The sequence below is a fragment of the Gastrolobium bilobum genome, unplaced genomic scaffold, assembly GCF_033153095.1.
Source record: "Gastrolobium bilobum isolate Gb01-03AN ecotype WA unplaced genomic scaffold, APGP_CSIRO_Gbil_v1 utg30399, whole genome shotgun sequence".
NCBI lineage: Eukaryota > Viridiplantae > Streptophyta > Magnoliopsida > Fabales > Fabaceae > Gastrolobium > Gastrolobium bilobum.
Window position 1 is genome coordinate 4,269 of NW_026899567.1, and position 22,442 is coordinate 26,710.

At 33.7% G+C, this 22,442-nt stretch overlaps 4 protein-coding genes and 1 long non-coding RNA gene across 5 annotated transcripts; 4 read left to right on the forward strand and 1 right to left on the reverse strand.

Annotated features, from left to right (window-relative positions):
* Nucleotides 1-1,448: 1,448 nt before the first annotated feature.
* LOC133291581 (uncharacterized protein ycf45) lies at nt 1,449-7,404 on the forward strand. Its single transcript, XM_061489854.1, has 9 exons — nt 1,449-1,582; nt 1,677-1,739; nt 1,954-2,031; nt 2,301-2,521; nt 3,001-3,073; nt 3,171-3,455; nt 4,392-4,535; nt 6,169-6,219; nt 7,139-7,404. Exons 1-9 carry the CDS (start codon nt 1,493-1,495, stop codon nt 7,208-7,210), a joined length of 1,077 nt encoding a protein of 358 aa, XP_061345838.1. The 5' UTR covers nt 1,449-1,492; the 3' UTR covers nt 7,211-7,404.
* A 2,144-nt stretch (nt 7,405-9,548) lies between these two features.
* On the reverse strand, nt 9,549-11,195 carry LOC133291587 (uncharacterized). The gene is made up of 4 exons (XR_009748815.1): nt 10,921-11,195; nt 10,557-10,633; nt 10,375-10,456; nt 9,549-9,943 (listed from the first exon to the last, which is right to left on the reverse strand). It is a non-coding gene; the product is annotated as an uncharacterized LOC133291587 (long non-coding RNA).
* A 1,882-nt stretch (nt 11,196-13,077) lies between these two features.
* LOC133291578 (berberine bridge enzyme-like D-2) lies at nt 13,078-14,730 on the forward strand. Its single transcript, XM_061489853.1, has one exon. It carries the CDS (start codon nt 13,078-13,080, stop codon nt 14,728-14,730), a length of 1,653 nt encoding a protein of 550 aa, XP_061345837.1.
* A 1,827-nt stretch (nt 14,731-16,557) lies between these two features.
* On the forward strand, nt 16,558-18,388 carry LOC133291576 (uncharacterized). The gene is made up of 2 exons (XM_061489850.1): nt 16,558-16,875; nt 18,043-18,388. Exons 1-2 carry the CDS (start codon nt 16,634-16,636, stop codon nt 18,245-18,247), a joined length of 447 nt encoding a protein of 148 aa, XP_061345834.1. The 5' UTR covers nt 16,558-16,633; the 3' UTR covers nt 18,248-18,388.
* Nucleotides 18,389-20,246: 1,858 nt separating this feature from the next.
* Nucleotides 20,247-22,407, forward strand: LOC133291586 (probable fructokinase-5). Its single transcript, XM_061489863.1, has 5 exons — nt 20,247-20,435; nt 21,097-21,507; nt 21,660-21,797; nt 22,043-22,159; nt 22,270-22,407. The coding sequence occupies exons 1-5, from the start codon at nt 20,253-20,255 to the stop codon at nt 22,405-22,407; spliced, it is 987 nt and encodes a 328-aa protein (XP_061345847.1). The 5' UTR covers nt 20,247-20,252.
* Nucleotides 22,408-22,442: the final 35 nt, after the last annotated feature.

Sequence of the window (22,442 nt, forward strand, 5' to 3'; positions counted from 1 at the left end):
TTAAAGAAGAAGTCACGCCTAATTTAAGCGTCACCCATCCGGTGTTGACACGTGTCACATTTTTTCCCAAATTTTTTTTAACAATTTAATCGTAAAACTTATGAATGCCATAACTTTTGACTCGGGTATCCGAATCAGGTATTTTTTTATTCCACATAAGTTTTCGAGATCTACTTAATGACACCTCATTTGACATATTTTATCTCTCACAAACATAATTTGAATTTGCAACAATGAGACTTTATCTTATAATCGTTAGATTGTGACCCAGTAAATTAATTACTAATAATTAATTAATAAGTGTGACCCAATAAATTATAATCGTTAGATTGACGAAAATTAACGGTTAAAATTTAGTAGTAACAAGTAATAAAAAAAGGTAGTAATTATAACATTTTCCTTATTTATTTCTATAACAACGGGAGACAATGTAATTTAATATAAAATAGAAAGAAAAGTAATTTGACAATAGCATGCCCCCAAACAATACGATAATATAATTTAAAAAAAAAATTATATTTGATTAAACTTCCAAATCCCAATAGTGTGTTAAATTATTAAAAAAAAAAATAAGAGAACATAATAAAAATAGGAAAAAGATCAATAAAATTGATAAGTAATATAATTTGTACGAATCATTAAATATAAATAGAATAATAATGAAGGTAGGAGTTCTTTTTTTTTTTTTTTTGGAAATAGAGTTCTTATTTTCGTATCTGTATAAATTGTCATCATTAATTTCAGACCATGACTTCTAAGATAAAGTCTCGTTGTTGCAAATTCAAATTGTGTTTGTGAGAGATAAAATATGTCAAATGAAGTGTCATTGCGTAGATCACGGTTATGTGGAATAAAAAAAAAAATTACCTGATTCGGATACCCGAGTTAAAAGTTATAACTTTTATAAGTTTTACGATTAAATTGTTAACTTTTTTTTTTTTTTGAAAATGAAAAATGTGACACGTGTCAACACATGATAAATGACACCTAAATTAGACGTGACTGCCTCTTTAATTACGCCTAAATTAGACGTGATTGGTGACGTCCAAATTGAGTGTGATATGGTGCAATAAATATGTAATTACTTTCAAAATAGCCATAAATTCATAATTTTTTATTTAAAATACAATATATCAATTCTTTCGCCATCGTAAAAAAACAATTACAAATTATTGGTAAGGCACAACGACGGTTAAACAGTTGAATCTTCATATCAAAATAATAGTAACACATTTGTCCAAAAAAATAAAAAAATAATAGTGACGCACCCTTCTAAAATAATAATAATAATTTTTTTTGAATAAAAAATAATAATAATATTAACATAGCATGATTCTTGTTTTTTTTTTTTTTTTTTTTTTTAAAAAATTCATAGATATTTTTGTTAAAAAAATAAAAAAGGGGGAGGAGGATAAGGGAAGAAAGGAAAATGGAAGTTGCGACATCGTGTTCATGGCATTTGAAGGCAACACCACTGAGGCTGAGGCTGAGAATGACCACATTCAAATTGAAATGTCATCGGATTCAGATTCAGCCACACTGTTCCGCTGTGCACAACGACGATCTCCAAGCTCTGTTACAGGTATGTATGTATATATGTCAGGTGTGAGTTGTGCTGTTACCTCTTCCTTTTCCATTCATTGCTCTCTGACTCACACTTTTGTCTTCTTTTCCAGATCCTTCCATCTGATTTGCATCACAATCTCCTCAATCAACCTAACAGGCCTCTTCTTTTAGAGGTCTCATTTTTCATTCCTAACTTTTTTTATTAAAAATTTATTGCAAATATCTTATCCTCTAACTACGCATTCGATTCGAGGTGGTTGGTTGAATTGAACTTGAAAACTTCACTTGTACCATTCTCATTGCTATAGTTGTACTTGATGTGGATAAATTCTTGTGTGTTTATCACCCTTCACCGTTATTATATACTGAACCTTCATTATCCATTAGGTTATATTGGACTTGGGTCGTTTTCCAGAAGCTCGTTATCTTGGCAAACATGGAGGCCAACATTTAAGGGACACTGAGGTAACCATGCACTTTTCAATCGCTCAAGGTTTCAATTCCTATTTCCCATGCTTGTATTTTTTATTTTATTTTTTGTATATTGATTTGATATATAACTTCTTTTTTATAACGTGCACTGCTTACCTGACCTAAAATATTTTTGCGCTAAATAAACGAAAGAGATTAGTTTTCTATGCCTTCTCATTTATAATAAGAATCAAATTTGAAAAATCAAAAAATTACCTTGGAGGGTTTATGTGATCTCATCTCTAGAGAAATGTTTTAGTTAGGTAACAGTGAAAGAGTTGGAATATGCTCAACAAGCTGTTGGAGAATTTGGGAGGGACAATAGAGCTGGCATTGAGGGTACATTGCACAGAATATCTGCAATAAGGAGTAGGAGAGGTAGCATAGTTGGTTTGACATGTCGAGTTGGGAGGGCGGTCAGTGGCCAGATTGATATGATATATGATCTGCTTCAATATGGGAAGAGCATTTTATTTGTTGGAAGGTATGACACACTATTCATGCCATGTAACTTTTGTTAAGTGATTCTTACTGATATTTTAAGATAAGTTGCAGGTTATCAACATTTGAAGTGCTAACAGGCCCCATGAAAAGAAATCAGTTTTATTCATTATCTTATATAAGAAATAATTCTGATATGATCTTTATCCTCAATTTTGGTCTAAATATAATGACATTTGGTATTTTTTTAATGTAAAATACTTGGTGGATTTGATGTTTTTGAGTCTGTTGATTGTAATATGTAATCTAATTCATTCATTTGGAGGGTATTTTGAAATTTTGTCATGGAAAATCTAATAAATGGTAAAACTCACTTATCGTGGTGTGTTGAATGATTTCCCAATCCAACAGCGTAATAGCATGTCCAACCCATATATTCACAGTGCACAATTTCTCTAAGAAGATTTGATAATGTATTCTTTTTTCTTTTTGTTGGATCTTCTATAATTTGGATTCTCTCAGGCCTGGGGTTGGCAAGACTACTGTTATGCGAGAGATTGCTCGTGTCTTGTCTGACGAATTTCACAAAAGAGTGGTATGCTAATTTTTTTAGCATCTCACAGCATTTTTCCTTCCTCGAAGTTTTTTTGTAGATCAACTCATTATATAATAAATTCTTGCAAATTGGGTAGGTAGTTGTTGATACCAGCAATGAAATTGGAGGCGATGGCAATATTCCACATGCAGCAATAGGAGGTGCGCGAAGAATGCAGGTACCTGAGCCATCACTGCAACACAGAGTGATGATTGAGGCAGTAGAAAATCACATGCCTGAGGTGATTATAGTGGATGAGATTGGCACAGAAGCTGAAGCTCATGCTTGCCGGTCAATTGCTGAGCGAGGCATCATGCTTATTGGGACTGCTCATGGACAGCTGCTTGAGAATATCATGAAGAATCCGATACTCTCTGATCTGGTTTGTTTTGATTTTTATATGATTGTGTCAATAACATCAAAGACTTTTTAGTTTTTGCTCCCTTTATAAGAAGTTGAGCTCTCTAGCTTCGTTGAGTCATTTATCTGACCATCATTTTGGACTTCCTATCACTTTCTTGGATGTAAACTTGAGCTGTATTGGTTTTATGTGGTTCCAAAGTGAACTTGTTGCTTTCTTGTGTGTCAAAAGGCCTTCAAAGAAAAAGTTTAATGATAACACACTTATTTGCTCTGATTTAGGCGAGCTATTTCCTTGATGAATTTAATTTTAAAATTTTGGTGAGCATTGTTATAATAACCTGCAAGCTTTGAGGGGGGAAAACATGCAATTATTAGATTATTGTGCATGATATGTATGGTAGATGAAAGTTGCACTGAATTCTATTATGCACTGCACTAATGTGGCCAATAGTAGTAATACATACTGTAAGACAACACGTATAACTGCCTCTTCTAAGCTTGCTTTATGTTCCCCTTGCTGAGACACAATGTTGAAAATGATGCTATTTAGAAGAGGCTTAAACAGAATCTTATTTTATGGAGTAATAGAGTTTTCATCAGCATTTCAAAAGTAAAAAAAAAAAAAAAAAACCACTCCCCATTAAACCCGACTAGCGAGTGTGGCGTGGAAGCAATCCTTGTACGCAGCCTTACTCTTACATAATTGCAAAGAGGCTGTTTCCTGGATTCGAACCCATGACCTTTCAGTCATGAAGGAACAGTGTTACCACTGCACTGGTCCGCCCCCTTATCAGCATTTCAAAAGTATCCTGAAAAATTATCTCATTCAATTGAAATACATGTTGAATCAATGAATACTTTGATGTTAAAGAGATGCTTGATTTGTGCAACTGTGAGTCATCATGCAATCTAATCAGCTGTAATATTCAATGTCCACCTCCATTTGCTTTACCAGATTGGCGGAATAGAAACTGTTACTCTGGGAGATGCAGAAGCCAGAGCAAGAAATTGTCAGAAGACAATTCTTGAAAGGAAAGCTCCTCCAACATTTGATTTCTTGATTGAGATGAGAGACAGACACTACTGGATTACACATCAGGTGTGTTAATTGAGCATGTATTACTGTAGTCATGGGAAATCCCTATCTTGTAAATCGCTGAATTCAATCAGTTGATAAGTAAATAAATAAAAATATAGTGGTTATTAAGTGCCATCCGAAGTTAAAACTTGGTTCTAATTTTACTTTTTGATAGTCCATCTTAGAATATCCTATTTTAAGGTCCATTCAGCTTAGGAAAGTGACCAATAGGTTTCCGTGTTCCTTTTTGGCTTTCTTTTGATAACTTAATTTCAACCGGAAGTATTTGGACATAACAACTAGTCATCTACACATGAATAAGGTTTTGACCTTAATAATAATTAAGTGTTTGGCACACCAGTATTTTAACACTTGTAAATAAGATACCCTCGTCTCTTGCATGCTAACGTTTGTAAAGCAGCATAATGAGATCTCAACATTCTTGGGTAATACCATGCATGTATATTACAATGATTTGTTTTAGTCGTACCAAATATTCTTGAATTTTCAGTGTTCGGTAAGGAGATAATTGCTGCTATCTAGGACTTTATCTAACATACAAAAAGTGAAAATATAGGCATATTTCAAACACCCTCTAATAGGGGAACTCTCAGTTTCTTTTACGATCGATTGTCATGCTAGTGTCATGTAAGCACTTCGAAGTACTAGTCTTTGGTATAATGTTTAGTTTATTTATCAGACAGATACAGACGTCTACATATACAATAAATCTTAGCAATTCAGGTTCTAGAAGCAGCTGGTGCATATGTGAAGATAGAAACCTATCCCTAGTACTGTAAAAATGTTGCGCGAGTGATTTATCCAGAAGAGCAAAACGGGTTCAGTCCTTCCTTTTATATCTTCAACTGGTACAACCGGACTACCCACCAATTGTTTGCCAGATAACATGTATTCTTCTACATTATAGTGACAAGTTATTTCACACTCTTGCTTTTAAACAATTTTTTCAAAAGTTTCTCTGTTAATACTAGTTTGTATAAAATCATTTTTGTTATTCATTGTACCTTCTTTTCAAAATAACCTGTCATATTATCCTGCCAGTTGAATGTGTATTCCCTATAACACAGTAATTGCACTTGTTATAAACCAACTATTCCAGTAGCTTAAGCTATTACATGAAGGCATATGAGTGATTTTATATTAACATTTCTAACTTGCCTCTTCATGCAAGAGCTCTTGGACTTGAAGCGTAGATAATGTATAGACTCACCTATCTTGTTCTGAATTTCAATTTTTTATTTGAACAATGAGGATGACAAGGATCGAACTTTAAACCATTTAATCATAGGAGCTTTGATACCATGTCATGAATCAACTATCTCACAAGCTGTTAGGTAAAAACACGTGAATGGTTTATATTAATATATTTATTCATGAAGGAAAAGGTACTGCTAGAATAGAGAGTCATCAATATTGGGCCACTAAAAGGATGTATTTATGTCATTGGTTCAAAGCTCATTGTGTGATTGGAATCTCCTGCATCACGAATTAGTGTTGATGTTGTATTGATCGTTTGTCTTCATTGCTGACAAGTTACTCAAGCAGAATTGTTTGGGCCTGAAATTAAAAGGCAAGGGAGGTTACTTAATGTGAGTTGGTTTTAACTTGTTTATTTCATGTTTTTCTTTTGCAGACTGACAAAAGTGTAGATATGTTGCTTCGAGGAAAAAGTCCACAGGTTGAGGTAATTCTTCATGTTATACTTCTTATTTAGTTTATTTCATCGGAAGTCCCTAGTTCGTGCATGGAAGATGTGCTTTATTATTATTATTATTATTATTATGTTTCTGTCTATAATATTTTTCATTTATAACAGTTATAGTTGGGCATCATGCATGATCTATTCCTATAAAATTTTCCAAATGGAAGTGACCATTAGCTTTTTGGCTGGGGCCTGATGAAAAAATTACATTTTAATATTCATTTCTTCACTATTTGCTGAAGCTATTTAATAAATAGAAAAACGAATTATTATTTATTAGCCTTTTGAGACTGTCGATAAGCTTAAGTACCTATTATTACCATAGCTGTATAGGTTTGACCTGGCTTGATTGTTCTTTCCCTCTTTGGTTTCTTCCCCAGCTCTCCACCTTCCTAAATCCTAACTGGATTAGGATTACATGTGTGGCGCAATGAATGTCCATCCATATTTTCCCGTAGCCCAAACTTGCATTAACTGTATATGATTTTTCTTCAGATATGAATTTAGTCTTAAAACTTATCTCACTGACCTAATTGAAGTTAGAGATACATCGCACTTTTCTAGACCAAAAATATACAGCATGTCATGAATGCCTTCTTCAGTTCACTATAGGTTCCAAATGTTTGGAGTAACTTTCTATGACTTGAATATTTCTGTTCAGAAGGTTTAGATTTGGTGCATGTTAAGTTGTCATATGGGTGTTACTTCTCTTCTAAATTTGGTTCATATGCTCCGGTGCACACACTGTTTCCTATCATAATGTACTCTGAAAACAAGCCCTTAATATGTCATGTCTGACCAGTATAAAATGAGCTTCTTATGGACCTTTAATTCAAGATCATAATATCATCTTTCCAGGATGTTTCATATTATGACTGATTATGGCTCAACTTTTTTGCAGGTAAGAAAAAGAGATGAAAAATGCAAGGTTGTGATAGAAAAATCTAAATTATATGATAGATGCCAAATTTGATTTTTCCCTTGCCCATAACATGATTCATTTTGAAGCAGTCTAGGATTGTTTGTGTACCAAAAAAATTCACATTTTAAAGTGATAAACCTGTTCAGCATTTTTGTAAATTGCGTGTTTCATTGGTATTACTATGAATGTGTATCTTTTACACTTTGAAGTTACATCCTTGTGCCCTTCTGTCGTGGCACTTTATTCGTGATATAAAACAATTTATAACATGACATCTGATTAGAATATACCATTAGAACACGTAGTTTTGTTGGGAATAAAATTTGACTTCTCCAAGTGTTATTATCGTCGAAAGATTTCACGGGTGATATAAACCACCTATTGTCTAGTTCGTAGTGGCTGTGACCCTTGGTTTTGCATTATTGTGCCATCAGATAAGATACCTTTTTTATGGACTTAAAATCTTTTCTTCTATCTTTGCTCTATGTTCTCGATCCCAATTTTACGAATTCATATTCTGTATCATCTCTCTTAATCAATTGAAAAATGATATGCCACCATTTTCATACCTTTTTTATTTATGGGGTAACTATGGCCTAACTCGATACTGAAGTGGGCGGGTTTTTCTAGAAAGATGCCAATGATAAAGGGTAGCATTGGCGTGTGGGTAATGTCTAAACCACGCAATTTTGTGTGGCCTCTTATCCAACCTATGAATATTGACAATTAGATTTTATTTACTGTCAAAATCATGCTACTGTAAGCAGAGAAGCAAACGTTTTAGGATTAGGGTTCTCTTTTACATGGCATGATAACGATATTTTTACTTTTATAATTTGCATCCGTTTTTTTATTGGTACATTATTTACTCTCTTTTTTCTAATGAGGTACATTATTTTCCATCTATTCTATTCTAGCAAATGATTTCAGTTTATGTACCTCGTTTTCACATTATTTTTGCCTTCAATTTTAATCCTCATTTTTCAACGTTGAGAATTACCTATAATGTTTGTTAAATACATTATTTTATTTTATTTACATTTGCTAATATTTTAATTACTTTTTAAAAATGAAAACTAACTTTTTCTTGTTTCATAAATAAGGTGAACAACATTTTTATATAATAAAATTTAAAAGGAAAAAATGTTTGTTTTTTTAAATAAGGCTTTAATGTTTCTAAAGTGAATGTAGATAAGTTATCTACATTTGCTGCTAAAACGATATCGTTTTGGGTTGAAAAATTAAAAAATATAATGAAAAAGACTATTATAATCTTGAAATAAATTATAATTATAAAAATACATTGATCTCCGCATCAAAACGACGTCGTTTTGGGCTCAATGTAGATACATTGACTGTAGAAAAAGCGAACCCTTTAAATAATGCAACTTGTATCATTTCATTCTTACAAATTCATACCTTTATTTTTTTTGTCCACTCTCTCTCTTCTATGATCTATCTATTTCTCTCTCTTAAAGTGATATAATTTTACATCTTTTAAAATCACACACACTTTTCCTATAATAAAAACATTTTTATATTTATAAATTATAAGTAACAGTCAAAGTTATTTGTGTAACACCCCGTTCTAGAACCGGTTTGTTAACATTACGTACGGCATTAATCGCGGTTACAATCACAACCATTGAATTAAAGTACGGATAAACTTTTTCCTTTTTATTTATAAACGTTTTTGTTTAAAATCAATTTCGTAATTAAAACAATTCTCATAAATGTGATCATAACTTAAACTATATGTGGCCCACCTATTGTAAGTATTATTTAGACCATATGTTGCTACCATAGTGTGCCAAGTAGTCCCCTTAGACCAACAAGACTTAAAAAAGCATTTTTATTGTTATTCAACACTAAACACCTCCACTTTTTAGTTACCTGAAATTTTTTATACTACATATATGGTCCTCATCTTCCAACATGTTATAGATACCTTCGTTACCTACGTGTGGGTTCAAACCGCGCTCAATTAAGATCACCGTAGCCCAAGTTATGAATTTTCTAAGAAACGGGTGTTGTACTCACTAGGTCCGGCGCGAATAGCGCCACGAAACAACAGGTTCCCAGATTTCTGGCGCAAACGGCGCTAACAGGGCGCGAATAGCGACGGGAATACGCTTTTCCACTGTATCTTGGCGCGGTGAGCGCCAAAGTTCTGGAGATTACACCTAACCTTAGTATTTTACCCCTATCTGGAGCTATACTTACCCGATTGATGCAATCTTGGTCTCGTTGGAAAGCTAAGAAAAAGATCTACAACTTCCATCAAGACACAAGGGTCCAAATCAATCATATAGGATATGAAAAATGGGCAACAAGACATGAAATCTTTATTTTTACATGGATTTTCAACCTAAAGGTCTTATTTCACCTAATTGACATCATACAACCACTTCAATACATGATTCTTAGTTCTTTCAAGGTACACATTTATCAAAAGAAGCATCTATGCCCTTCCATCATATATACAATAAACACAATATTACACAATCTCTAAATGTCTTCAATACCTAACCATGGGACTTAGCTACAAAACACTATGATCAATTCCTTGACTCTCATCAACAAAAGAGACACCAAAGGAGGTGAGCATAGGCTTAGTTCACCAAAATAAAGCATGGCATACATATAACAAATGGCTTTCAAATGTAAATCTTGTACATAGGAACTACAAAATGACATGCATAACCAAAAAGATGCAATATCCTCATGCATCAATCTAATCCAAGTATGACCACTTGCCACCAGAGGTTCCTGTAGCATTTGTACCTGAAAGGGGATCCCCACAACACGAGGTGAGATATACGAATACATCTCAGTAAATCAGGGATCCTTGGAGCATTTTTCCACCCCATAGTTCACTCGTAGTATAATAACAATAATCATAAATAATGCAGTAAATGCACATCCATGCAGTGTGTAAAAACATCTCCAGGAGACATCCCTCGAGCTCTCATGTTGTCCTAAGGATACTTAGATGCAAAATAGTCCTACTGGCCAGCTAAACTACCAATTGTGCATCGTCATGCAACATACAAAACCTAGGGAAACACCATCATATGCCACACAAAATGCATACACATACGTATAACAAAGCATTAAACTACCTTATTGCGTTTACACACACTATCAACAACCACTACCCATTCCGGGCTTGGTGGAACAATAAAGGGATTAACACCCAAGGTCCAAAGGCTTACCTCAATGAGCTTCAAAGCTTAACCTTTGTTCACCACCAATGAGCAATCAACCAAGCTTTACAACAATACCAACAATCAATACCTACATCAAGGTACTAGATAATATATCAAGGCAATCCAATGAATACCAATATTATCATCAACCAAACAAACCTATTCACACCACAATGGCATGAACTTACCAATTTCAATGAGCTAGTCAAGCTCCATGGCTTCCTCCAATGATTGGTCCTTCAATGTTGGTTCACAAGGTTTAATCCTATCACCACAAGGGACACTATCAACCATCCAATTCATAATTTGCTCAAAATGCTAGAAAACTCACAAACCCCAAGCATGAATTTTTCAATATATTGAACAACAACCAAATGACAATCTAAATCTATTTCTACCATTTATTTATCATTCTTAACAACTTTTACAAAGGGCTTAAGCTTCAATCAAACTCTAAACTATCCCACCATTCACACATTTTCTCAAATAAAACCCTAACATACCCATCACCATAAAAATCATGGAAAAACTTGTATCTAAACATGAACTCACCTAGAATCATGCAAGGAAGAGATTGCAAGCCTCCAAGCAAAACAAATCACTCTCAAAGCTCCTCAATCACAAGTAGGTCACCACTTTTACCACCTTTTTTTTATCTCAATGCAAGGTTTTTTGGTAGATTATGGATTAGGGGTTGTGTTTGTCTCTCAATTCTAAGCAAGATTGGTTCAAGAATCAAAAGATTTGGTTGAGAAATAGAGAAGTTAGGATTTTTGGAGCTTTGATGGTTTCTCTTCTCCTCTCAGACGTCCCACGAAGAAGATGAAGGAAATGGATGGGTTTTCATTTGTTTTGTCACTTAACATAGGTTAAGTGACTTTAACCGTGTATGAGTTCATCTATCTATTCAACTCCGTTCTCTTTCAAACTTTACCCAAAGGTCTGAAATATTTTTCTAGAAATATTTCTACTTTTACTTTTATATTTTGGGTACTTTTGCCTACACCCATTTTTACCCCATAATTTTCACTAAATGTACTTTTTACCTTAAAAGTGACCCCAATTCACTTTATTAGACATTTTACCTAATTTAACCCACTAATACAAGATTAATTGTCTAATTACATGCAATTAATTAAATTTCATGGTGAGGAATATTATAATTTGTTTATATAAATAATTGGTAACCTTTTTAAGGAATGTTTATAGTTTTAAAACTCGAACCGGTCATCGACTCGGTCGAGGTACTGGGTCATTGGTTCAACCGGGTTCAACCGGATTTACTGTTCACATATTAAAAAAATATAAACATATTACTTATATTAAAAATTCACATAAGAAAACTACCAATGAGCTTCAAAAAATAAATTGGTTCTCAATAATAGCAAATATTATATATTTTTAGGCTTCTATCTCTAGACCATATCCTAACATTGAATTAAAATTGCAATGTAAGCTAAATGCACCTTCTGTGCCTTGACATACCACAGATAAACTAAATCATGATAACAAATGATAGGCATGAAATATATACTAACGAGAAAGTGTCCACCGTTGAGATGAGACCATCAATGTTTATCCCTACTTAACTTCTTGAGATCATTATAAAATGCAACTAAATTACATAAATGAACTGCACTAATCTAAAATATCTTCTTATTTTAACCTCTCTTTTTAATCATATTTATCACAAAATATGAACATGAATTAATTCAAGAGTTTTCAGCAAAAAAAAAAAAAAAAGATTTACCAAAAAAAGAGAGAGAGTATCAAACGGTCTAACCCGGGTCACCGGGTCTCGGCCGGGTTCACCGGTTCGAACCGAGTTGACTGCAAACCGATTCAAATGACCACTCAGACCGGAGAACCCACCGGATCACCGAGACTCGGGTCAATCTGGCCGGTCCGAGCCGGTTTTTAAAACACTGCTTACACGTATTCCCATTTTCGTCATTTATATTATTCTCAAGCCTTAAGCATTGATAAATGAAGTAAAGAAAAATTTACAATCTTTTGCATAGGATTTCAAAAAATAGCATTAATTTATTGATGAAACTTAGACGTAATTTAGAACTCAAGAGGTGCATTATGTCATGCATTGGTTAACAAGAGCGGAAAATAACACCAATTTTAGTTAACATTATTAAAAATCAATTGGATAAGAGCATACATAGTAGGCCATGGCAATATATGTTCTTAACTCAGCCGGCAAACTCTTATGTCTGCTAGCTATGCATCCTCATATGTAGTCTCTTTCTCAATCAAGCTACTACATTTTTTTTTTTTTGAAATATTTTATCAGTTCAATGCTTCGCGACTAGTCCGATTCGGGACAGGCTCAGGATTAAGGCTTTGAACCATTCTTAAAGATGATACTAGGGAGGATCGAATACCTGCTCGGCAAAGCAACTACACTTTAATTTTGTTTGGTAAGTGATCCAAGTATTCGTGACGTTATTGTGCTTTTGTTTTTGTCTTCTTTCAATGTGAGATTGATTCCATTGCAGTGTTCAAGTTCACTCAGCCAACCTTTCAATTTCCATTGTTAAACTATGGCCGGCCACAACATACATGCATGCTTGTAACGTTTTTTCCATTTTTTATCTTAAACGATTGAAGTCATTCTCCAATGACCATAAACTTAAACATGTCCTGCACCAATCACACACCACCTTGCTTCTCACACTCACTCACTCACAAGCTTAAGCCATGTTCAACTTCCTCAAAAGTTCATGCCTTCTATGTTTCCTCTTGCTATCCTTTGATGTTTCTGTGAGTTTATCTGCTTCACTCAGAGACTTCACTTCTTGCTTGGATAATCACAACATCAAAAACTTCACCACCTTCCCTTACAAAGAACATGATCAATCCTCTGCCTATAATTACTTCAAAATTCTCAATTTTTCCATTCAAAACCTTCGGTTTGCAGAATCTGTGGTTCCTAAGCCAATAGCCATTATACTGCCAGAGAGTTTGGAGCAGCTACAGAAAAGTGTTGCATGCTGTAGAGAAGGCTCCTTGGAAATCAGAGTAAGATGTGGTGGACATAGCTATGAAGGGACTTCCTATGTTGCTGATGATGGGACTATTTTTGTCATTATTGACATGATGAATTTAAACCATGTTTGGGTGGATATGGAGACAGAGACAGCGTGGGTTGAAGGTGGAGCAACATTGGGAGAGACTTACTATGCAATCTCTCAGGCAAGCAATAAACATGGATTCTCAGCTGGGTCATGTCCAACTGTAGGAGTTGGAGGGCATATTGGTGGTGGTGGATTTGGCTTGTTGTCTAGAAAATATGGACTTGCAGCAGATAATGTGGTGGATGCCCTTCTTGTTGATGCCAATGGAAAATTGTTAGACCGTGAAACAATGGGAGAAGATGTGTTTTGGGCTATTAGAGGAGGAGGGGGTGGCCTTTGGGGTATTGTTTATGCTTGGAGAATCAAGGTGTTGGAAGTGCCACAAATTGTAACTAGTTTCGTTGTCTCTAGAACAGGCACAAAAAGTTATGTTGCCAAGCTTGTACACAAATGGCAATATGTGGCACCCTACTTGGAAGGTGACTTCTACTTGTCATGCTTTGTTGGTGCTGGTTTGCCTGAAGCTAAAACTATAGGCTTATCAGGAACATTTAAAGGGTTTTATCTTGGTCCTAGGGCCACTGCCTTATCTATCCTAAACCAGACTTTTCCTGAATTGGGTGTTGTAGAAGAAGACTGTAGAGAAATGAGTTGGATTGAGTCAATTGTTTTCTTCTCTGGCCTAAGTGATGGAGCCTCAGTCTCTGACTTGAAGAATAGGTATATGCAAGATAAACAATATTTCAAGGCCAAATCAGATTTTGTGAAAAACCATGTTCCTCTTGTGGGCATAAAAACTGCACTGGACATCCTTGAAAAGGAGCCTAAAGGGTATGTCATTCTGGACCCTTATGGTGGGATGATGCATAATATAAGCAGTGAATCCATTGCTTTTCCCCACAGAAGAGGAAACCTGTTTACAATTCAGTACCTGATCTACTGGGAAGAAACTGACAATGATAAAAGCAGTGGTTATATTGATTGGATAAGAGGGTTCTATGCTACTATGACTCCCTTTGTTTCATGGGGTCCAAGGGCTGCATACATTAATTACATGGACTTTGACCTTGGAGTAATGAAGCTGATTAGCAATGTTGCTAATATGAAAGATGCTGTGGATTATGCAAGGGTTTGGGGTGAAAAGTACTTCCTGAGTAACTATGACAGATTGGTAAAGGCCAAGACTCTGATTGATCCCAACAATGTTTTCAACAATGAACAAGGCATTCCTCCGATATCGTTTGCCAGTCCCAATGCCAAAGGACTGAGTACATAAATGATGCCATATTTGTAAGATGGGGAATATTCTTACTATCAAAATTTTTCATTACCAACTTATTACCTATACAATTACCATTTGATCAGAAAGAGAGAATGCTGAAAAATTTATGAAGAAAGAGAAAAGGCTGATTCAATAATGATTAGATAGGTAATAAGTTGATAATGAAAAATTTTAGTAATAAGAATATCCCTCCACTATTTGTAAAAGGGTTTACTATGTTCATTTATATTATGTGATATCCCTGTGATCATGTGCACTTATAAGGAAAATGCATTTCATTTTAGATTGAGCTTCAATAACAGCTTGTAACTACATCAATCTAGCACTAACCAGATAGAAGTTGAATGTGCAGACTACATAAACTAATCAAGATTCAGTTTATAACCCAATTGTAAGGGGTGGTTGAAACATGAAATGAAGTAGCTCCCAATAACATTGTTTTAGATTATATCTAAATAATGCAATCAATCACAACGCGAGACATGCCATTCCGGCAAAAAAGACATGCCATTCCGGCAAAACATGTCATTGTCAAGCTTCTAGATGAGTAAAATATATAGCTCAAAGTTCTAAAAATAGAATACAGAAACTACAAAAGCATAATTTCTTCTATCTCAAATTTTTTATATCAAACTTAAAATGAATTCAATAACAAGAGTCAAGCCAACTTGGTCCATTTTTTTTGTTCTTCTAGTTATACGAGATAAATACGGGCAATATTTAAAGTTTTTTATTTATTTATTTTTGGTATTAGATCTTGTTAGGATATAAAAATGCTCCATCATATTTTAAGTTGTTTATAAAAGTTAAAATAAGATTCAATTGATATTAAAAAAATATGTAAAAAGTCCGTATAAGTAATATATTCTTTTAATTTTGTCATATGCATTTTTAATCGAACAATATTAAGTTGAAGATAGTATTAAACTATATTACAATACAACAGATTGAAAATTGTGATCTAAACCGTGTAAGTTATATAAACACTCCTTAAGCATTTCCATCTCTGTATTATTGTTCTCAAGATGAAACTTCATCGCCATTTGGCCCGTTTGGATGATTTCCTTTTTTTATCAAAAATTGTTTTTTTTCAGGAAAAAAAATATTTTTATTACAAAATCCATTTAGATGTTTACTTTTAAAAAAAGTAAAAATCATAAAAAAGTTAAAAATCTATTTTCTTTTTAGAAATTAAAAATTTTAGCTTCTAAAAAAAATATAAGTCAAAAGAAATATTTTTTCAAAATCCAAATATTTTTTCAAAAATCTAAATAGCTTTAATTTTTGTAAAAATATTTCTAAAATAAATAAGACATAAAAAATACTTTTTTTATAAGTCCATTCGAACCGACCCTTATATTAGCTCATGCCTAAAAAATGTAAAATTAATTGATAAATTAAGAAATTATCCCGACTTGAAATTTTTCCTTCCCCTTATAGACACTTTTTTTTCTTGCAAAATATGATGTAATTTTTCCGTGGGATATTTTTACTATTAATTTTATTTATTATCACTCTAATCACTGTTAGATTAGAGAAAAAGTTGAATGAAATGAAAAAAAATGAAAAACAACTTTTAAATCTAACTATGATTAAAATAATAATAAAATAATAGAAAAAAAATTGATAATAAAAATATTCTATCTCTAGGATGAATATGTACATGGAAAAATGGTATCCATGTAACACTTTTTAGTTTCCTTCCCCTAAAATAATTTTTTTGTTTTTTTGTTTAGATTAATCTAGAAAAGTGCAGAAGATGAGAAATGAGTGAACCATAACAATAGATAAATTTATATCATTATTGTCCCACCACCATGACCATTAATCTAGTTTTAACTAAGAAGCAGGATTCTAAGTCTAAACCAAAGCCCAAAAAGTTTTTCACTTCGTTGGAATGGCATCATCTTGTGTGGGTACTTTATCACCCAACAACTCGCTTATTTTCTCACAAACCAAACACTCAGTTACTCCTACTACAAGTAAAGGTGCTACTACGTGGGTATCTTTTCCTTCAACAAGGAGGAGAGTAATAAGAGCAGAGAGTATGAGCACTGTCACAGAGAAACATGGCATCAAGATTGAGAGGAACCCTCCTGAATCCAAGCTCACTCAACTTGGTGTCAAGCAATGGCCCAAGTAAAAGTTCATTTCTTTATTATCTTCCTCTTCATGTTTCCCTGTTTTTCTTTTTCTTTTTTTCCGTTGAGATTTCTATTATTCTAATGGGATTTTTTTTTTCCTTACATTTTTGCTTGTGGGGTTTGGATTAGGATTTTTTGTTTTAAAAAAAAAAAATTTATCATTTTTTTATGATTGAATCATGCTATGTACCTAGGTTTTTTCCCCCTTTTCTCTCTAGTTAAACTTATGCCATGGGATTGAGGTTGTTTTTGTTAATTTGTTTGTAATATGAATGTGAGGAAATCACTGGAAAGACAATTTTGTGAGGTTCTAAACTAACCCATTTTACAAATTAGGTAAGCATGAAATAATCTATATTTAAGGAACCAGACTGGAGTTTAGGTTCCGTTGAAACATGTGTATGCATGCATTAAAGGACTTGGATTTATCTGAAACAAAAATCAGCATTTTTATTTCTCATCAATTTGTCAAAGATACGCTTGAGTCATTGGATTTTGTGGTGGTTAACTCTGATGCGGTGATGGAATTGATAGTGGTAATTTTAATTCAGTGCAGCACTTTTTACCCGATATTTTGTACCATCAAATTTCCCCCACAGTGAGAGGATAAAAGTTAAAATTTTCTACTTGCTAGCAACTTTTCAATGTGCAACATGGTTAACAATGATAATGATGGTTTGTTAGTAAGCTTTGATTTACAATAAGTAATTAGGTTTTTTGAATAGTTCCTACACAAACTGTTTTCCTGGGCTTGTCAACTGAATCAGAGATTCTATAACTAAGTGATGTCAAGTACCTATGTTCACTGGTGCAGTATCCTTAATTTACTTATGTGCTTCCTGTTTGTAATTCAGTAGTTCAAAATCTCCTTGGTGAAAGATATAGACTCAGTATCAGTTATGGCCCAATGGGTAGCTCAAATTCATGACATATCTGGGCACTGTGGAAATTATCATGGATGGCATTTTTAATTTGAGATTAATAATCAAGAGGGGTGTATAAAATGGTGACCAATTCTGTTTTAGTTTTTGTTTATCAATTTACTCAATATTCTTTGCTAGTTTCTCTTCCAACTGGTAGAATGTAGCTATCTTTTTAATTGAACTATAAATGTTTTTTTTTTCTTTCTAATGCATCTGATACACATTTTGATGTAAAACAGATGGGGTTGTCCTCCAAGCAAATTCCCATGGACATATGAAGCCAAGGAGACTTGCTATCTTTTGGAAGGAAAAGTGAAGGTTACTCCTAGTGGGGCAAATGAGTCAGTTGAAATTGCTGCTGGTGACTTGGTTGTGTTTCCAAAAGGGATGAGTTGCACTTGGGATGTGTCTGTTGGCGTCGACAAACACTATAATTTTGAATAAATCCTTCAAGAGTTGCCAAATAAATGAAGATGGAGGACTTTATTAGTGAATTGATTAGACATAATATTCTGTAGTTGGATATAACAAAGGACTTTGAAGTGGTATTTAGTTTTTTGTGGCTGAAGGTTTTATTCTTTCGTCTCTTTCTCTCTAGTGTCTCTTGCTCCATTTCCCTTTGTCCCTAATTAAAATAAGTAGGAAATCACAGTTAACAATGGGTTGGTTTCAACTTTTCATTAATATTGAAGACCATACAAGTTAGTTACATAAGAGTCTCCTTTGATTAAAGTTCTAAGCAACTCAATCACCTTCAGTTTCTCACACACAAAAGCGTATTTTGAGACCTCAAACATAGCATGCATTTCCCACAGAAATGAGGTGAGTGTGATCCCAAATCTAAGGAACTAATAACAGTTGATAAGTTTGTGTGGTGGTTTTTATTTTCCCCAACAAAAAAGCATACGTTCTCGGATCAATCATGCGTCTTGATTTTAGGTGTTTTCTCATCAAGTTTGGGTCAAGCACAATTGTTTTCTTTGGCTTGTTAACTTTTCCGCTAAATGGCAAATATTAAACCTGACTTTGTCAAACTTTTTCTTTTTGTTCAAATAAATATGAATATGTTTCTCTATTGCACCTACATATTTATTGGTAAATTCCTTATATTTAAGTCGTGGCTATAAAATGATTCTTTGGGTACTATAATACAATCCATACTTGTATTGGTACTGTAACTTAAAATTAGATAAGTAAATAAAAATATTTTTTTTTAAAAAAAAAAAACCACTCCTAATCCTAAGCAGATTGACCATTTTTATCATTTTTTCCTATAAAAAATTGGCTCTTTAGTCTCCTTCTTTTTTGTCCCCACATAATAAATAATTATATTATTAATTCACCGAATTATAAATTTATTATTATTAACAAAGATGAGAGAGATGCAGGCAAAAAAATTAATATATTGTTATTTAAACAAAAAATTATGAAAACATAACAGTTTGAAATCAATTTATGAATCTATAGCAGTCAGTCGCGCTCCAGGTAGGCGCAACTCATGTGCAAGGACGCGCCCCACACAGGCGCAACCTGTTCAAAGTCGCGCTCCATACAGACACTACTTTGCACCATACACACGATGACACGTGGCATAAAAAATCAATATTTTGACTGTAAAACTTCGAAAGCCCGTAACTTTTGATTTGTTTGTCTGAATCAGGTATTTTTTTTATTCCACATAATTTTTTGAAATCTGTGTAATGACATCTCATTGAAGGGGATTCGCACAAAAAAGTTTTCAAATTTTTTTCGAATTTAAGATATTTTTCCGTAAAAATTCAGTAGGCCATAACTTTTGATTCGAGTGTCCAAATTAGGTGCTCTTCTGAAGTTATGGCCTTATCAAGTTTTACTGTAAAATATCTTATATTAAAAAAAAATTGGAAATTTTTTTGTCCGAATCCCCTTCAATGAGATGTCATTGCGTAAATCTTGAAAAATTATTTGGAATAAAAGAAAATCATTTGATTTAGACAACCGAATCAAAAGTCATGGCCTTTTAAAATTTTATGATCAAAATATTGACTTTACCGCATGAATGGTGCAAAGTCGTGCTTAGTTGAGACGCGACTTTGCACCATTGGCACCTCCATCAGGCGTGACTTGTAGTGCTTACTAGAAACACGACTCACTACAATAAATTCGTTCAAAATGATTATATTTTCGTAAATATTAGACAAATCGCGAAGTGGATTAGTAAATGATGGGCCATGCAAAATGACAGGCCTTAATTCACTCAAGGCATTGTGAAGTAAGTTTTGTTGAAGTGGTGTCACGTGTTTAGTAAATATTAATTTTCGCTTGGTCAATATGCTCCTAGTCCAACGTTAAATTATGAATATGCCACCTATTGCATGGTTGAGTTTTGACCCTTAAATTATTTTGATATCAACAACAATAAAAGCAGTAACAGAAAGAGAAAGAGAAAGAGAAGAGGAGGAAGAAGAAGATGGCAGGCTCAGCAGAACCATTGGTGATATCATTCGGTGAGATGCTCATAGACTTTGTTCCTGACACATCTGGGGTTTCATTGGCTGAGTCTTATGCTTTTATCAAAGCCCCTGGGGGTGCCCCTGCTAATGTTGCTTGTGCCATATCCAAACTTGGTGGTCACGCTGCCTTTGTTGGCAAGGTTCTCAACTTCCATAAGCATTAGTTCCCTATATTACTAGAGATTATTCATTATTTCCCTTGCCATATATACATGGTTTATCATTTTTTCTTTTAAAGGATATAAATTACATCTTTTTAATTTTTGACATTATGTACTATGGGTAGTATATAGTTATAATATGAAAAGTTACTTCTTTTCACTTTTCACATCAGCTGAAGTGACTGAGAATAGAAAAAAAAAATAACTTTTCATATTATAATTATGTACTACCTGTAGTACATAGTGTTAAAAATTTAAAGGATATAACTTACATCCTTTAAAAGGATAAATGATTTTTTATATATAAAAATATATAATATATATTTATATATATAGAAAAAAATATTTCTACAGCTACTACTTTAAATAAGGTTATCTACAACTATCTTTTATAACTATGTACTATCGGTAATACATAGTTATAACGTTAAACTTACTTTTTTTTCTTTCTCTCTACGTCATCAAGTGACTGGAAAGAGGAAAAAAAAATAACTTTAATGTTATAACTATGTACTACCGGTAGTACATGGTTATAAAGGGTAACTTTAGATAGCCTTATCTAAAGTGGCTGTAGAAATATTTATCCCTATATATATGTGTGCCCGCGCGCTTGAAAAGTGATAATTATATAATGTGACAGGTGGGAGATGATGAGTTTGGAAGAATGCTAGCTGACATATTGAAGAAAAATGGGGTAAACACAGATGGTGTTATATTTGATACGGACGCAAGAACTGCATTGGCTTTTGTGACATTGAGGAAGGATGGAGAGAGAGAGTTCATGTTTTATAGAAACCCCAGTGCAGATATGTTACTGAAGGAGTCTGAATTAAATATTGGTATGATCAAGAAGGCAAAGATATTCCATTATGGATCTATTAGCCTGATATCTGAGCCATGCAGATCAGCTCACTTGGCAGCCATGAAAGCTGCTAGGGAAGGTGGTGCATTGCTTTCCTATGATCCAAACCTGAGGCTCCCTTTGTGGCCTTCTCCTGATGCTGCTAGGTCTGGGATCAAGAGCATTTGGTCTGATGCTGACTTCATCAAGGTACCATTTTTTTTCTTTATTATTATTATTATACAAATTTATTTCTGGTAAGATATGACAGAATAGGGCGATTTAGGTCTTTAATTGAGTCATAGGGCATGCAAATGTCATTGTTAGCAAGTGACACAACTGATCATTGTCTATATATATAGGTGAGTGATAACGAAGTTGAATTTCTTACACAAGGAGGAGATGCAGAGAAGGAAGATGTTTGTATGTCCCTGTGGCATGACAAATTGAAGGGGCTTTTTGTCACTGATGGAGAGAAGGGTTGCAGATATTTTACTAAGGTACTATCCATCCATGTTTTGAAAACAATGAATGTTGGGCTAAATTAGTTTAATAAAGTATTTTCTTAGGGAAACTGAGATTGTACTTTTGATCATTACTGTTTAGTTTCACTTTTGACTTGCAATTTGTACGTTATCCCCATTCGTGAAGGTTGTTTTTATCTATTTGTACACATTTGAGCTGCATGGTGTGGTAGTGGTACTGTAATCTGAACTACACACCTTTGTATATACATTTACTGCAGAAATTCAAAGGAAGGGTAACGGGATTCTCAGTGAATGCAGTTGATACAACTGGTGCTGGTGATTCTTTTGTTGGTGCACTTCTCACAGCTGTGGCCAGGGACCCTTCCATATTTGATGTATTTTCTCTATCTCACACACACACACACAGTGACATTAATTTTCAAGACCAGGCTTTATTAACTTCTCATTGGTTGACATGTTTTGCATTATTGGATCCAATATGAAGAACGAACAAAAACTGAGAGAGGCTTTGACACTTGCAAATGCCTGCGGAGCTATCTGTACAACAAATAAGGGAGCAATTCCATCACTTCCAACTACCAAACAGGCTCAGGAATTCATTTCCAGCTATAAAGCCAAATAGACTCTCCTTTCAAATTTAATTGGACTCTTCATTCA